This window comes from Oncorhynchus clarkii, chromosome 7 (assembly GCF_045791955.1).
Source record: "Oncorhynchus clarkii lewisi isolate Uvic-CL-2024 chromosome 7, UVic_Ocla_1.0, whole genome shotgun sequence".
Lineage (NCBI taxonomy): Eukaryota > Metazoa > Chordata > Actinopteri > Salmoniformes > Salmonidae > Oncorhynchus > Oncorhynchus clarkii.
The window spans coordinates 44,387,522-44,405,343 of record NC_092153.1 but is presented as its reverse complement, the minus strand read 5'-3'; the positions used below and the strand labels follow the sequence as shown (position 1 = coordinate 44,405,343).

At 42.3% G+C, this 17,822-nt stretch overlaps 1 protein-coding gene across 1 annotated transcript in view; it reads right to left on the bottom strand.

Moving 5' to 3' along the window:
- LOC139413352 (inositol 1,4,5-trisphosphate-gated calcium channel ITPR1-like) overlaps positions 1 to 17,822 on the bottom strand; it is a 143,317-nt gene that overhangs the window by 10,266 nt on the left and 115,229 nt on the right. The window contains exons 54-60 of the mRNA XM_071160611.1: positions 16,548 to 16,723; positions 15,881 to 16,045; positions 15,606 to 15,795; positions 15,287 to 15,379; positions 13,473 to 13,621; positions 12,651 to 12,816; positions 3,845 to 4,005 (exon numbers count right to left, since the gene is read on the bottom strand). Of these exons, the coding sequence (XP_071016712.1) occupies positions 3,845 to 4,005; positions 12,651 to 12,816; positions 13,473 to 13,621; positions 15,287 to 15,379; positions 15,606 to 15,795; positions 15,881 to 16,045; positions 16,548 to 16,723 (1,100 nt within the window). The remainder of the gene's footprint in view (positions 1 to 3,844; positions 4,006 to 12,650; positions 12,817 to 13,472; positions 13,622 to 15,286; positions 15,380 to 15,605; positions 15,796 to 15,880; positions 16,046 to 16,547; positions 16,724 to 17,822) is intronic.

The following is a 17,822-nucleotide window of genomic DNA, read 5'->3' as shown; positions in this document are numbered from 1 at the left end:
CTTCAGTTTCTTGGCAATTTCTCGCATGGAATAGCCTTCAATTCTCAGAACAAAAATAGACTGACGAGTTTCGGAAGAAAGGTCTTTGTTTCTGGCCATTTTGAGCCTGTAATCGAACCCAAAAATGCTGATGCTCCAGATACTCAACTAGTCTAAAGAAGGCCAGTTTTATTGCTTCTTTAATCCAGACAACAGTTTTCAGCTGTGCTAACATAATTGCAAAAGGGTTTTATAATGATCAATTAGCCTTTTAAAATTATAAACTTGGATTAGCTAACACACCGTGCCATTGGAACACAGGAGTGATGGTTGCTGATAATGGGCCTCTGACGCCTATGTAGATATTCCATTAAAAATCAGCCGTTTCCAGCTACAACAGTAATTTACATCATTAACAATGTCTACACTGTATTTCTGATCAATTTGGTGTTATTTTAATGGACAAAAATAATTTGCTTTCATTCAGCATATATACACATAGACACACATACATACAGTTGAAGTCGGAAGTTTACATACACTTAGGTCATTAAAACTTGTTTTTCAACCACTGCACAAATTTCTTGTTAACAAACTATAGCTTGGGCCTCCCGGGTGGTGTAGTGGTTAAGGGCGTTCTACTGCAGCGCCAGCTGTGCCACCAGAGACTCTGGGTTCGCGCCCAGGCTCTGTCGCAACAGGCCGTGACCGGGAGGTCCGTGGGGCAACGCTCAATTGGCCCAGCGTCGTCCGGGCTAGGGAGGGCTTGGCCGGTAGGGATATCCTTGACTCATCGCGCACCAGCGACTCTTGTGGCGGGCCGGGCGCAGTGCATGCTAACCAAGTGCCGGTGTTTCCTCCGACACATTGGTGCGGCTGGCTTCTGGGTTGGATGCGCGCTGTGTTAAGAAGCAGTGCGGCTTGGTTGGGTTGTGTATCGGAGGACGCATGACTTTCAACCTTCGTCTCTCCCGAGCCCGTACCGGAGTTGTAGCGATGAGATAATATAGTAGCTACTAAACAATTGGATACCACGAAATTGGGGAAAAAAAGGGGTAAAATTCAACAACAAAAAAACTAAAGTTATAGCTTTGGCAAGTTGGTTAGGACATCCACAAGTTGGTTAGGCATGACACAAGTCATTTTTCCAACAATTGTTTACACAGATTATTTCACTTATAATTCACTGTATCACAATTCCAGTGGGTCAAAGTTTACATACACTAAGTTGACTGTGGCTTTAAACAGCTTGGAGAATTCCAAAAAATGATGTCATGGCTTTAGAAGCTTCTGATAGGCTAATTGACATCATTTGAGTCAATTGGTGTACCTGTGGATGCATTTCAAGGCCTACCTTCAAACTCAGTGCCTCTTTGCTTGACATCATGGGAAAATCAAAAGAAATCAGCCAAGACCTCAGATTTTTTTTTTGTAGACATCCACAAGTCTGGTTCATTCTTATGAGCAATTTCCAAACGCCTGAAGGTACCACGTTCATCTGTACAAACAATAGTACGCAAGTATAAACACCATGGGGCCACACAGCTGTCATACCGCTCAGGAAGGAAACACATTCTGTCTCCTAGAGATGAACGTACTTTGATGTGAAAAGTGCAAATCAATTCCAGAATAACAGCAAAGGACCTTGTGAAGATGCTGGAGGAAACAGGTACAAAAGTATCGATATCCACAGTAAAACAAGTCCTATATCGACATAACCTGAAAGACTGCTCAGCAAGGAAGAAGCCACTGCTCCAAAACCGCCATAAAAAAAGCCACACTACGGTTTTGCTACTGCACATGTGGACAAAGATCGTACTTTTTGGAGAAATGTCCTCTGGTCTGATGAAACAAAAATAGAATTGTTTGGCCATAATGGCCATCGTTATGTTTGTTGGAAAAAGGGGGAGGCTTGCAAGCCGAAGAACACCATCCCAACCGTGAAGCACAGGGGTGGCAGCATGTTGTGGGGGTGCTTTGCTGCAGGAGGGCCTGGTGCATTTCACAAAATAGAATGATTCATGAGGACAGAAAATTACGTGGATATATTGAAGCAACATCTCAAGAGATTAGTCAGGAAGTTAAAGTTAGGTCACAAATGGGTCTTCCAATTGGACAATGACCCCAAGCATACTTCCACAGTTGTGGAAAAATGGCTTAAGGACAACAAAGTCAAGGTATTGGAGTAGCCATTACAAAGCCCTGACCTCAATCCTATAGAAAATGTGTGGGCAGAACTGAAAAAGCGTGTGCTACAAACCTGACTCAGTTACACCAGCTCTGTCAGGAGGAATGGAGTGGGAAGCTTGTGGAAGGCTACCCGAAACATTTGACCCAGGTTAAACAATTTAAAGGCAATGCTACCAAATACTAATTAAGTGTATGTAAACTTCTGACCCACTGGGAATGTGAAGAAATAAAAGCTGAAATAAAGAATTCTCTCTACTATTATGCTGACATTTCAAATTCTTAAAAGAATGTGGTGATCCTAACTGACCTAAGACAGGGACATTTTACTAAGATTAAATGTCAGGAATTGTGAAAAACTGAGTTTAAATGTATTTGACTAAGGCGTATGTAAACTTCCGACATTAACTGTATACCCACACATATACTGTACACACATACAAGCTATTAACTTAGTTCTTGGTAAAAGTGTTGCATGCAGACATGCATGAACCTCCTGATGCTGGAGAGCTAACATCTAAGCTGTGAATTCTCTAAACTCAGCTTCTTGCAGTAAATTACCATGTCTGAGCTCTGCAGAGAGCCGTGCTGCTGACACCTAATTTAGCTCCCAATCCAGAGCAGGAGGCCCCACATGATCAAACATGTTGCATGAGCCCAGTTGTGGTTGACTGTTCGAGTTGACGGGTCAGTGGATTCTAACACACCATGTGCCCTCTCTCAAGCAGAGGTCACTTTAAATCCTCCTTTGGACCACAATGTGTCCCCGACAAGCTCTGTTTGGCTCAGTAGGGTCCAAGGCTAAGAGGGGGTTAGTTAATCCCAAATCAGATGACTCCTCATAAGACCTCGCAGCACACCTCAAACCGAGAGACAGAACTGGGCCAAATAGTGCCTGAAAACTGTGTCAGAAGCCAACACCAGCACAACTGCATCAGGAAAGTTACCACTGTTGACAGCTATAATTCTCCATGAAATCACTAAAAAAGCAATGGATAGCCTACTGACATTGAAGAACAGAATTTGAACAAAACTCATCGGGCACCAACATATTTTTAAACAATTCTAAAGACACCAAGGAATGAACTACCTCCCGTGGAGTTCTTCAGTCTAAATGTCAATGTATGTGTTCGAGATGCCTCCATGCCGTTGGAAGAGTAGGTAATTAGGTCTTCAGTGCAATAACCTCAGGCCTGGTTGGCATCGGAGACACAGCAGACATTGTGGGAGGGAGGGGTTTCCCACACTGTTCAGCAGCTATCACGAGGCTACCTCCTGGCAGTAACCAGACAGGGGCGATATCGATGGACCAGAGGGTGTAACACGGTAAAACAGGGTGGAGGATGACTTTTAAAAAGTCGACAATGTATTGGTGCTTGTGGTTTTCTATTTCTGAAGATTTTTTTAGATGTATTCTCACCACGGGACAGATATATTTAACTGCATGCCAAAATGTCTTTCTTTATCTAGTATAGGAGCTGACCTGCATTCGCAGGAGACACATTTGATCAAAGCTCAGATATGTGAGCCTCTCTGATGAAGTCATGCAGAACTGCAAACTCCCTGTTCGAGATATATTTATGACCACATCCCTGCCTATTTTGATGTGTAAAATCATTCATGTGTAATCTCATTCGTAATAAGCTGGCTGGTACTATGCGTAGTAGTCTAGTCGTACCCTGATCATCTCAGCGACGTAGCTCTCTGGTCCTGTGTACTCTGTGGAGTCCTTCACCTTCACCAGCACTATGAAGAACAGGTAGTGCCACATGTTGTGCTCCACCTTGATGTGCTCTTCAAATGTCACTGTCTTGTTGTCAAACTTGTCCCTTTCCAGGCCTGCACACGAGGGGACATACAAAAAACAAATGGTCAAATAAGCAGACACAAATGCATGGCAGTTACTGCATTCTTCATCTGTAAACAAACAATGCATGTGTGGCAATAATGGGTCAATCATTATGAGTCTGGTGATTGTCATAACCTTAGTTGGAATGACTGACTGCACAACAATAGCACGGGGAAGTTGCGTCATTGGAGAAAAGAACACAATGCATTTCAGAGGGAGAATAGAATAGGCCAAGGGACTTAACACTCAACAGGTTCTCAATGTCTCACATAAGCTAGTTTTTTTTTACATTCCCCTTTGTCCTACGGGGCCACCTATACATACAATGTTTGCACACATGACTGTAGGTCGCTTTCTGCATAAAAGCGTCTGCTAAATGGGTGGTTCAAAATATCTTTGGTATCTCAGATTGTTCTGGCAATTTTCACATAGGATCTTCATCTGGAGGAAGGATGTTTGAAAAGCTTTTTACATTTGCATCACAAACCACTTGGAGAAAATCCTTATGAAAGTGTACATTTTAGGCCCCTTTCAGACCTATACATGGCTCCTGTAAGACCCTATGATCTGTAAAACACACATGATACAGACAAAGGCATAGTGTCAATATACTCATCATAGTGTGCCCTAAATTATGCATTATGTATCGTTTCTGATTTTTTTTTTTCTCACATTCATTTAATAAACATTAAAACATAATAATATCTCCAAACTACACTTTTAGATTTTGTTAATTTTAAGACACAGTGTTCGATTTTAACAAACCTAAAGCAACGGTCAGTTTTAGGGCAGGCAGTAGTGCTATAGGTCTGGGGGTGTTTCAGAAATATTCTTGTCATTTTCAATGCTGGAATTATGAGTGCAATAGCTGGTGGTGGCACAAAAGGGCTCTGTTTTGATGAATAAATAAATGATAGGTGTGACGAGGGCTTGGCCACTCACTGGCCAAATCAATCAATTCATGGCTTAAAGGAAAATATATTTTTTTAAATGTAACTTCATATTGATCATCCCCAGCACTACCCAAACATCAACATGTGTGCAAATGGTGAATTTCTATGTTTTGTAGTAAAAAAGATAAGATGAAGATAAGTGTTTCCAATGACATTATCAACCAATTAGTAGGCAATTAGTACGCAATGCCTACTCATAATTGGTTAAAATCACATGATGCACACCGATGATGTCCTTGGAAACACGTTTCTTCTATCTTTTTTTACTACAAAACATAGAAATGCGCCATTTTCACATGACCCATTTCAGGAAGCTAGGCGTATGTCGCACATCACTACTTCACAGGAGAGGCATTTGAATGTCTTTGCAGAAATGTCCTCGGTGAACTTCCTGTGAACTTTCTTGTGCATTAATAACAAACTTGTATTCCGTCAGTAAATACAAATAAAATTGTTAAATTATGAGCGTATTTGGTTTAGCCACGGAAAAAGACAGGAACCTTCCTGCAAGCCATGAATTGGCTAAGATAATGGATGGGCTGGACATGCCGGAAGATGACTTTGGATTGGTCTGCCATGTAGCGCGCTTCTGTCTATAACTTTAGCTGCTCAGTATGTGTTGATAATCCTTTCTACCACGGCTATCTTGAAAGATATAATGTTAGCCATCGAGAACTACAAAAGTTTTGGTACTTTTCTCAACAACATTGATGCCCTGAATTTAGCAGGTGCTATTGACAGATCAGTTGGAAAAAGTTGTGATGGGCTACTTTATGCACATGTCACAGTCAGTGTGAACCGGAGTGACTTGACACAAAGCTGGCAAACAAGATGAAGCTACAAACAAAATTAAGTTAAATGGTTCCCGTCTGATGTGAAGCGTTCATCCATGTAAGAGTCCAGCTACATTTTCAGAAATTATATGTTTCTAATTTTGGCAGAAAGTAATTTTCATTGCAAGTTAAAGCCTACTGTTCGCTAACTAGCAAACGTTAGCTTGCTGACTCGCTAGCTAACGTTACGCTACGTGTATGATCGGTGTAGTAATATTGTTCGAATCAAAAACCATTTACATTGCTAGTTGTAGCCTAATGTTAGCTAGCTAAAATTGAACCTAGTTGGTTAGCTTTAGCTACCTGCAGATTCATACCACAGAAACTGTATGGCAATACGTTTGTATTGGTAGCAGTATGAGTTGGGATTATGCCGATTCATTGTTTAGCGATGTCTAAACAAAAAACTCAACTTCGTCAGATGATTACATGACCCATCAAGTTAGCCAGGTGTGTCTGGGGGTGATTACAGCCATCTATTGTATTTCATGAACATGTCTTGACATTTCTTTCACATGACCCATTCATTTAGACAAGTGTGTCTGGGTAAGCGTCACCTAATAATTCTAAAATATTTTTAAAAAAAATATTTTTTGGACACTTAATGTTTTTGATATTGCTACTATGCAAATACACTACCGGTCAAAAGTTTTAGAACACCTACTCATTAAAGAGTTTTTCTTTTATTTGTACTCTTTTCTACATTGTAGAATAATAGTGAAGACATCAGCACTATGAAATAACACATATGGAATCACGTTGTAACTAAAAAAGTGTTAAACAAAGATTCTTCAAATAGCCACACTTGGTGACAGTTTGTACAATCTTGGAATTCTATCAGCTAGCTTTGCTTGGAATGCTTTTCCAACAGTCTTGAAGGAGTGCCCACATATGCTGAGCACTTGTTGGCTGCTTTTCCTTCACTCTGCGGCCCAAATCATCCCAAACATCTTATTTTGGTTGAAATAATCCACAGTCGGGGGATTGTGGAGGCCAGGTCATCTGATGCAGCACTCCATCACTCTCCTTCTTGGTAAAATAGCGCTTACACAGCCTGGATGTGTGTGGGGTCATTGTCCTGTTGAAAAACAAATGATAGTCCCACTAAGCCCAAACCAGATGGGATGGCGTATCGCTGCAGAATGCTGTGGTAGCCATGCTGGTTAAGTATGCCTTGAATTCTAAATAAATCACAGACAGTGTCACCATTAAAGCACCCCCACACCATTACACCTCCTACTCCATACTTTATGGTGGGAAATACATATGCAGAGATCATCCGTTCACCTACACCGCGTCTCACAAAGACACGGTGGTTGGAACCAAAAATCTCACATTTGGACTCCAGACCAAAGGACACATTTTCACAGGTTTAATGTCCATTGCTCGTATTTCTTGACCCAAGTAAGTCTCTTCTTCTTATTGGTGTCTTTTAGTAGTGGTTTCTTTGCAGCAATTCGACCATGAAGGACTGATTCACAGTCTCGTCTGAACAGTTGATATTGAGATGTGTCTGTTACTTGAACTCTGTGAAGCATTTATTTGGGCTGCATATTATGAGGCTGCTAACTTTAATGAATTTATCCTCTGCAGCCGAGGTAACTCTGGGTCTTCCATTCCTGTGGCAGCCTTCATGAGAGCCAGTTTCATCCTACCGCTTGATGGTTTTTGCGACTGCACTTTCAAAAACTTTCAAAGTTCTTGAAATTTTCCGTATTGACTGACCTTCATGCCTTAAAACTAATGATGGACTGTTGTTTCTATTTGCTTATTTGAGCTGTTCTTGCCATAATATGGACTTAGCCCTATTTGGTAAAAGACAATCTTCTTTATACCACCCCTACCTTGTCACAACACAACTGGTTGGCTCAAATGCATTAAGGAAATAAATTCCACAAATTAACTTTTAACAAGGCACACCTGTTTATTGAAATGTAGTCCAGGTGACTACCTCATGAAGCAAGTTGAGAGAATGGCAAGAGTGTGCAAAGCTGTCATCAAGGCAAAGGGTGGCTACTTTGAAGAATCTAAAATATATATGGATTTGTTTAACACTTTTTTGGTTACTACATGATTCCATGCGTGTTAATTTCATAGTTTTGATGTCTACAATGTAGAAAATGGTAAAAATAAAGAAAAACCTTTGAATGAGTAGGTGTTCTAAAACTTTTGACCGGTCGTGTATATAAGTTACCACTTCACTGTTCTGTTTATACCTTCTGTATCCTGTGGATGTGACAAATACACTTACAGTGCTTTGCGAAAGTATTCGGCCCCCTTGAACTTTGCGACCTTTTGCCACATTTCAGGCTTCAAACATAAAGATATAAAACTGTATTTTTTTGTGAAGAATCAACAGTAAGTGGGACACAATCATGAAGTGGAACGACATTTATTGGATATTTCAAACTTTTTTAACAAACAAAAACTGAAAAATTGGGCGTGCAAAATTATTCAGCCCCTTTACTTTCAGTGCAGCAAACTCTCTCCAGAAGTTCAGTGAGGATCTCTGAATGATCCAATGTTGACCTAAATGACTAATGATAATAAATACAATCCACCTGTGTGTAATCAAGTCTCCGTATAAATGCACCTGCACTGTGATAGTCTCAGAGGTCCGTTAAAAGCGCAGAGAGCATCATGAAGAACAAGGAACACACCAGGCAGGTCCGAGATACTGTTGTGAAGAAGTTTAAAGCCGGATTTGGATACAAAAATATTTCCCAAGCTTTAAACATCCCAAGGAGCACTGTGCAAGCGATAATATTGAAATGGAAGGAGTATCAGACCACTGCAAATCTACCAAGACCTGGCCGTCCCTCTAAACTTTCAGCTCATACAAGGAGAAGACTGATCAGAGATGCAGCCAAGAGGCCCATGATCACTCTGGATGAACTGCAGAGATCTACAGCTGAGGTGGGAGACTCTGTCCATAGGACAACAATCAGTCGTATATTGCACAAATCTGGCCTTTATGGAAGAGTGGCAAGAAGAAAGCCATTTCTTAAAGATATCCATACAAAGTGTTGTTTAAAGTTTGCCACAAGCCACCTGGGAGACACACCAAACATGTGGAAGAAGGTGCTCTGGTCAGATGAAACCAAAATTGAACATTTTGGCAACAATGCAAAACGTTATGTTTGGCGTAAAAGCAACACAGCTGAACACACCATCCCCACTGTCAAACATGGTGGTGGCAGCATCATGGTTTGGGCCTGCTTTTCTTCAGCAGGGACAGGGAAGATGGTTAAAATTGATGGGAAGATGGAGGGTGCCAAATACAGGACCATTCTGGAAGAAAACCTGATGGAGTCTGCAAAAGACCTGAGACTGGGACGGAGATTTGTCTTCCAACAAGACAATGATCCAAAACATAAAGCAAAATCTACAATGGAATGGTTCAAAAATAAACATATCCAGGTGTTAGAATGGCCAAGTCAAAGTCCAGACCTGAATCAAATCGAGAATCTGTGGAAAGAACTGAAAACTGCTGTTCACAAATGCTCTCCATCCAACCTCACTGAGCTCGAGCTGTTTTGCAAGGAGGAATGGGAAAAAATGTCAGTCTCTCGATGTGCAAAACTGATAGAGACATACCCCAAGCGACTTACAGCTGTAATCGCAGAAAAAGGTGGCACTACAAAGTATTAACTTAAGGGGGCTGAATAATTTTGCACGCCCAATTTTTCAGTTTTTGATTTGTTAAAAAAGTTTGAAATATCCAATAAATGTCGTTCCACTTCATGATTGTGTCCCACTTGTTGTTGATTCTTCACAAAAAAATACAGTTTTATATGTTTATGTTTGAAGCCTGAAATGAGGCAAAAGGTCGCAAAGTTCAAGTGGGCCGAATACTTTCGTAAGGCACTGTACATTGTATTTGATATAGTGAGTGTTTACCAGAGATAGTAAAGTGAAGAACAACATGACCTGCACCAAAGTCAGTTTAGGATATAGGCCAAGTACTAGATAGTGTATTTTTACCTTGAGTTTCCTTATTGTACGCTCCTGCTTTTACCACTTTTAGTCTTGAAATCTTTGGTTGTTTACTACAATACTCACTCTGTGTAGAACATGGCCTCACAGGTGAATCCTTAAAGAGATGAGTGGGGCCAAAGCTTAAGAGGGTGTGAAAGATGCTGAATGGGTGTAGACAAAGAAGAGCTCTCCAGTTGGCATACCAAAACATTCAAGGGCCAAAGTGGGGTTACAAGTTTATCAACTTTCGAAGCAGAATTACTTTTTCATTGTTCCTTAACTGTAGTGTATGATATACATTGGATAAAAACTATATAGCTTTTATCCAATGTAAAACAAAAACACTATTTCAAATTTTGCTACATAGGACCGAATCCAGGTGGTGAGTCACATATGTTGATGTTGGGGTGGTGCTGGAGATGATGAATATGAAGTTGAAAATGGTTTAAATGTCCCTTTAATACTGTATGCTGTTGTCTCAAGTTATGTAGGTTGTTGACGATATTTGCATTGTCATCAACTCCAATTCGGCTTGGGGTATGGAATATTCTCTTCCTAGTCCATTGTGGATTGATACGGTTTATTAAATAGCATAGACTACAGTAACGAGTAACAGCAACAGTAAAACAAAATCATCCAGTGTTTGCTGAATGTATTTTTTTTAAATAATTGAAAACAAAAACTAAAATGTACCCCTTTTTCTCCACAATTTTGTGGCATCCAATTGGTAGTTACAGTCTTGTCTCGTTGCTGCAACTCCCGTACCGACGAAAGTCAAGAGCCGTGCATCCTCCTCTTGACACAATGCCCACTTAACCCGGAAGCCAGCCGCACCAATGTGTCTGAGGAAACACCAAACACCTGGCAACCATGTCAGTGTGCACTGCGCCTGGCCCACCACAGGAGTCGCTAGTATGCGATGGGACAAAGACATCCCTGCTGACCAAACCCTCCCCTAACCCAGACAACGCTGGGCCAATTGTGCGCCCATGGGGATGGGTCTCCCAGTCGCGGCCCGGCTGTGACAGAGCCTGGACTCGAACCCAGAATCTCTAGTGACACAACTAGCACTGCGATGCAATGCACAATAGCCTACATAGATAAAAAAAAAGTCCACCTAATATTTTGCTGCTCCCAAACTTGATCTTTTAATCAAGCTTAGGTGATTAAGATTTATTTCAAAGCAGTCTCAAGAGCCAAACCCTTTATCGATAGTCTTGACTACTTGGCGAAAGCATTTGGCAGGATGAATAAAAAATGCCTTCATCGAGAGGGGAAGCTATGCTTGGTTTTTAATCAAATGAAAGAAACTGTTTCTATGTTGTTTCTAATGTATGTTTCTAAATACGAGGTTTACAACTCTTGTTTTTATGGGCACTGTGCATCACGGCTGGATTGGCTGCGCTTCCGCTGTCAAAAGCCATGCCATCACCAACCGTGTTACCTGCTAAAACCAGCTTTTCGTTGGTCTTAAATATCCCCACCAGTGCTGCCTGAAACTGGCACTTTGGCACACATTTTTAGGGACACATCTCAGATATTTCCAACCCTCACACCTCAGAACAAGTGAGCTCATATAAAACGGGGAAATTTTCAATCCTGGCACTAGGGAAATAGAAGAGGGTCGGCTTTAACAGGTCAATTGCAAATGAGTGTGCGTTTGACCATTGTGCTGGCTTAACGGAAGCCAAAAATAGAGCCCATATTGTTTGGAACAATATACTCTACAAGTACATGACATTTCCAGAGTGGGCTCTCTGCTAATTCTGAAGGTATGATCAATTTATGTTGTATGTTATGATCAATTATTGTTTGGCTGTGATTGGTTATTGACCTATAATGTCAATTTCTATGTATAAAATTAATCATATGATAAAAGTACCACTCTGGAAATATGACTTGTGTGAAGAGTATTTTGTTACAAACAATATGTCTAAAAATAAGCTAAATCAAAAAGGGTAGTTTTGAGATATTCATATTTTTTATGTTGAATAATTGAATGTGAAAATTTGTATTTCAGAATCTAGACATTCTCCATATTTGATAGAACACTATGAGGAGTATAATGTACCGAGATGTTTTATGTCTGTATCATGTACCGTTCACAGATACAAGGGTCTTACAGGAGGCATGTATGTATAGGTCTAAAAAGGCCCTAAGATGCCCAATTTCTTAATGATTTTCCCCCGAAAATGGTTTGTGATACAAATGTAAAAAGCTTGTTAAGAGATACAAAAATATATGCTCTCCTCCCGCTGGCTTGGAATCATCCTATAGTAACACCAACCTGTTACAATCATGCTTGCAATATCTAACATGGAATGGAAAATGTTTTAAAATGGATAGGCTACAGTAACTAAAGCTGCAGTAATAGCTTGTATATGGTGATGTGATCCAGTACATTGCCATTGCATTGCACAGCACACCAACATGGTCAAGAATCTGCATTGGCAACAGGAGGAAGTTACTCCTACACATCAGCCATGACTAACCATTCTGGTTCTGGGAAGAGAAGGCGTTCTGTTGTTTACACTGCTGAGATGTGCAAAACAGCCCCCATTCTGCCACAGGCCAGCTGTGAGGCATGCAACATTAACAGCCTCAGACAGGCTTAAAGTGCAGGTTGAGACCACTCATCTGCAATGTCTGTTCATCCTCCTCCAACGCTCGCTGCACTGCAAACCTTGTTCTGAAATTGCACTGCTTCCGACTCTTCAGACCACAAACACTAGTCATTCCAACCCAAGCTCAAAATGGTAGCTACCACCATGATAGCTTAGCAGACAGTCTCAGGCCGAGCGTCAGCCCACTGATCACTAGCATTGGACACAGGCCAGAAGAGCCAAGCCAGGTCCAGGTAGGGCCACTCACCGCAGATAAAGCATGTCGTCTTCAGGACTTCCTCTTTTTTTTGCTTTTCACTCCTGAGGTCGGCAAAGGTGTCGATGATGACTCCGAAGATGAGGTTGAGGACGATGATGATGACCAGGAAGAAGAAGAGCAGGTCATAGATCACCCTGCCAGCAAACAGAGGCTCCTACCAAAGACACAGAAGACAGAAAAAAAAAGTTTGATAACACATCTGAACATTACAAATAGTCAACTGTCAAAGACGACTGTGGCTAAGAAACACGACTACAGCAAAGTTGTCCCAATAATTGAGATTGTAATGAAGCTAAAATGTATTTGTTTCTTCCCAAGTCTGGAACTGTGGGACATGTAAATGTTTTGGTGTTGTTAGGGCTGTGACGATTATGGAACGATTACTTGTCCTGCAAATGGACACGGTTATTGTCATATTTGTCATTTTTGTTGAAAAATGTTTTGAACTTGTAATGCATCTTTGAAAACAAGCTACAAATACAACACAGCTTTGGTGACAACCCTGTCTCAAAAACGAATGTTTTTTACCGCTTGGAGGTTTTTGAAATTAAGCTTCTCCCCCCCACCGTGCCATTCTGCTCGTAAAACAAGGACCAACTTTACCCACTTTGTGTAAAAATAAAAAACTGCTATTGGGTAAACTAGTTTATCCACTTCAATATAAAGTTGAATCCCCACTTCTCCTAAAATGAATGTAATAAGACAATTAGTATTTTTAGTTCACGGTTATTGTCCATAATTGTCAGTAACACAATTATAAGATAAATGTACCAGCCTTAGGTGTTGTGTTCAACATGGGCATTTGCGTACCTCTTTGGATGGCTTCCGCAGGACGTCCCCCACACCACCTCCACTCCTCAGGCCGTGACTCAAGACAGTGACAATACACATGAGTAGAGAGTCACATGACCGCTCCTTGTCCTCGATCACTACTGCCGACGGTTGGGTGGCTATGGCAGCTACAGAGGGACATCGGGGACATGTATTGCACATAGTATATCCACAACAAATCCACAAACCCTTTTAATCGACATCCTCTAACTCAAATCCACATTTCTCATATACAAGACCTCATAGCTAATTCTGCCTTGAGGAGAAAACAATAACTCGTCCATTAGGAAAATGTTGTGCAAACAAAACATCTCACTCAATAGAAACTTCCACTGCCTGTCTCATCCCAGCACAGGAACCACAGACAATACCGATCTGACCCTTCCAAACTGTTCTCACAAAACAACAAGTCACCAGACAAGCATCATTAATTTGGATGGTGGTGATGGTGGCGGTGGCCTCCATGAGGTTTTAACCCAGAATCCCCAGAGCCTGACAAGGTTCATACAAGGTTGTCTGAGCACATTAAGGCAGCATGTAGGTCGTCTTTGATTTGGGAGATTTTTCTAAAGAAGTCTTACAGGGTCCGTTAGAATGCCTGGATCCCAACAAGCTGCCCCCTGCGCCCTCTCAGAGCGAACCCGTCAACCTGCCCTGGGCCTGATGGCAATTAACCCCTGACCTCTTCTCCCCTTCTTCTGGATCCTGGTCCTCCAGCAGCAGACGCACACGGCATGGCCTAAGTCCCTGTGTGCTTCCCCTAGCCCAGGGTTAGGTGTCTTGCTCAAGGGCACAGATAGATTTTTCACCCAGTAGGCTCAGGGATTCGAAATAGCAACCTTTTGGATACTGGCCCAGCACTCCTAACCGCTAGACTACCTGCCATTTATCTATATGCCAACTGTGCACAACAATGCGTAATTTATCATAACCATTACAGATAACAAATCCTAATTGCAAAATGTCCTCACATATATTGAGAAAAGAAAGGTGCAATTTAAGATACATTTATTGAAACCGTAATATCAACTGTTTATATTACACCGTGGAACACAATCATCAAAAAGGCAGTAGCCTCAGCCGTGCCGCTTGCTTGTAGCCTTATGTTAGGAATCAAAAGGACTACATAAAAGGTAGGTTAAGTAAGGGATCACGGCGCTTTGCAGTGGCAAAAGAAGTGATGCGAGATTTCTGCTGCTTGGCCCCCTTCTTTGTGCGTATTATATCTCATGGAGCTAGTTGTGCTGTGATAGGAGAGCTTGATATTGCATAGTTTGCATTGCACATGGGTCAAATCTCATCAGTTTGATCAAAATACTTTGAAACCTCACACCATTTGGCAGCCATGCTGATAGTGCCCACTTCTCGCTATGTGCTTGAAACAACCCCCCCACAGCCAATCAGAAGCATTTTCCATCAAATATTTTCCATTTATATTTTTCAATTTTAAATATTTAAAAAATCTTAAATAAATAAGTTGTAATGTGATAGTTAACCCCGCTCTATCTCAATGTAACACATTTAACTTTGACAAGAGTTATGAAATACATTTGACAAATAGTTCTACAATATTTGAAAAGAAAAAAGATTTCTGGTTAAAGATGGAGTTTTGATGTCATTCGGGTACTCATGCCTCTCCCTAAACCAGCCCTAATCTCATGACTGCCCGGCCGTACACATTTACGGCTCAGTGGAACTATGGGAAGCTTCTCCTCTGGAGGAGGGTAGACTTAGGGGTCTGTGAGGATGCAGAAGCCCGCGCACACACATTTTCCTTTCTCTTGAGCACATACCATCCACAACAGCTTCTGTGGAGCAGTTCTCCCCACTGTCCTTCCGACACACTTCTGCTGATAGGAACTCTCCCACCATACTGGCTCCACTCTCTGCCAAACAGGAAAACATAGGGTCAGGAGAAACTTTTGTGCCTTATTTGGCTCAGCATTGTTTATTGCAAACGAGGGACCATATTAGGCCTTACAGACTTAATTTACAGCAGGAAACCTGGTGCAAGTTTTAAATGTGACAATCAGGGTGGGGAGGATAGACTGAGGAAGCCATTCTGTTTGGGAACTTTAAGTGACATAGGGAGCGCCTGCTCTTTGACCTTACCAAGTGTTTTATTAGGTATCCTGTCAATGTTAAGGAGAAAGTCATCCTGGAAGAAGATGTAGCCCACGATGGAGAAGAGGTAGACCAGGATAAGAGCCAGCACGGCTGTCAGCAGGATGGAGCGGCCATTACGGGTTACACTCTTGATCACATTCAGCAGCGTCTCCTCCCTGTACACCAGGTCAAAGAGCTGCAGGAGAGACAAGAGAAAAACACAGCTTAGTGGGAAGCAGGGGGGCTGAGTGATTGAGTGAGTGAGTGAGTCCAGTTCTTACCAGCAGACTGTAGAAGAAGACATGGACGAAGACGCCCAGACTACAGATGATCAGGTAGAGGAGGTGGTAGAGGAACTCGACATCCATGATCATGGCCTTGTAGCCCCGCGTGAACGTCCCTCTGTTCCCCACGAAACTCATCAAGAAGATCATCTTATTGCCCACCTGAGGAACAGTGGAAAACATGGAGGGATTGAGCAACAACTTTGCCAGGTTAATTTAAAAGGTAAACACTGGCATGCAAAAACAAAGTAGGGATATTCAGAAACAACCAGGCATAGAAGACAAACACAACCAACTTAGAGAGACTGGCATAGATACAGGTCAACAAGAGGTGGACTTGAACACAGTGAAGTTGACATCGGTGACTTAAAAATATGTTGTGTAAAAGCATGAGTCATGCATCTATCCAACAGGTATTTATTCATTAGAAGACATGTCATTTAGTGTTTAGTTGGCCTGGTTGACAAGAGTGCCACAGCTCTGTGGAATCCCACAGTGACGCACTACACACCTCACCTCACATACGGGCGAGGTGAGGACACTGGACGGGGTGTTTGAGGGCACAGAGGCTACTGTAACCTAACGTGGCAGGCGTAAAAGCAAGGACCCAGTGACCAGAAACCCATCCAGTCACAGAGGCACACACACTTGCAGACACACTTACGTTGAAGGCCCCTAGGAGGAAGAGGGTTGGCTCCAGGCCCACAGAGAAGATGAGGCGGAGGATGGTTGAGGCGATGAGGACCCGGACGCCGTGGGGCTGGGGCAGGATGATGACAATGGCCAGGGACACCAGCATGGCGATCCACAGCAGAGCTGACAAGTGACCATCCAGGGTACCTGGAGAGAGGAGGTGGGAGAGAAGAGAGGCAAGAGTAGGGTTAAAAAGGAGGGAGGGATGGGACGTGGATAGTGTTGTCCATGTAAGATGCCTACTATAATATACCTACAGTAACACATAGGTTTACTGTAAATTACATCACTTTTAAAAGTAGATCCAGTTAAAGATCTGTTTACATTAAATGTTGATTCAAAAGAAAAAAGCAGCCAACACTACAAGCACTGGCTCATCCAATTGCTGTAATGATAGTATTAACGGGGCAAACAATAATATGTTCTTGGCCTCCAGTGAGGGATATCCCTCTGCAGTAATTTCACCTGTTGGACATGTTCAGACACATTCTTCTCCCCAGGGAGATGAGGCAGAGCTCTAAAGCGTTACAATACTAACAGTTACATAATACGGAAAGTGTGACATCAGATCGTTGTGGCTCAGTGAAGCTTCATAATGAGCTTACCTGGCACTAACTTGGTGGCTTAGTCCCAGCTCTGCTCTGTGCAACACAAGGACAAAGTCAGTCGAATAACTGTTTGTTTGTTTGTGTGTGTGTGTGTGTGTGTGTGTGTGTGTATACACATCTGTGCATGTGTGTGTGCGTGTGTTATGCTGAAAACAAGGTCAGTCGTCTTTGCCGTATTCACTTCCAGGACCCAGCCAGAGGCAAGTTTTGAGCTTCCTCCCACTCCCTCGCTGTCCGTGCCCCTCTCTTCTCCTCTCCTCTCCGTGGAGAGATCACATGACAGGTGCTCGTTACATAACTGGGTCCGCTAAAAATACCACTGGCTCCTGAGAAATTCATGAGGGATGGTCTGGGAGGGATCCCAGGCCTGCCGGCTGACAGCACGCCAGGGAGCGATACTCCGCCGCCACGGAGGGAGGAATGGACGTCACAGGCCTCCTCTCCAAACCCCATTCCTTTCTCTCCAAAAAGTCCAAAAGATTCCACTACCAGAGTAAAGCAGAATGAGAGCAGGATGCAGCCACTGCTCAACACCTCCTCTACACACATTGTCTGATATCTTGAAAGGCCAAACAGGCAGGTCTGTGGGAACAGACTTCAAAGCAGATTCTCAGAGTGGACACATGGTCAAAAGACAA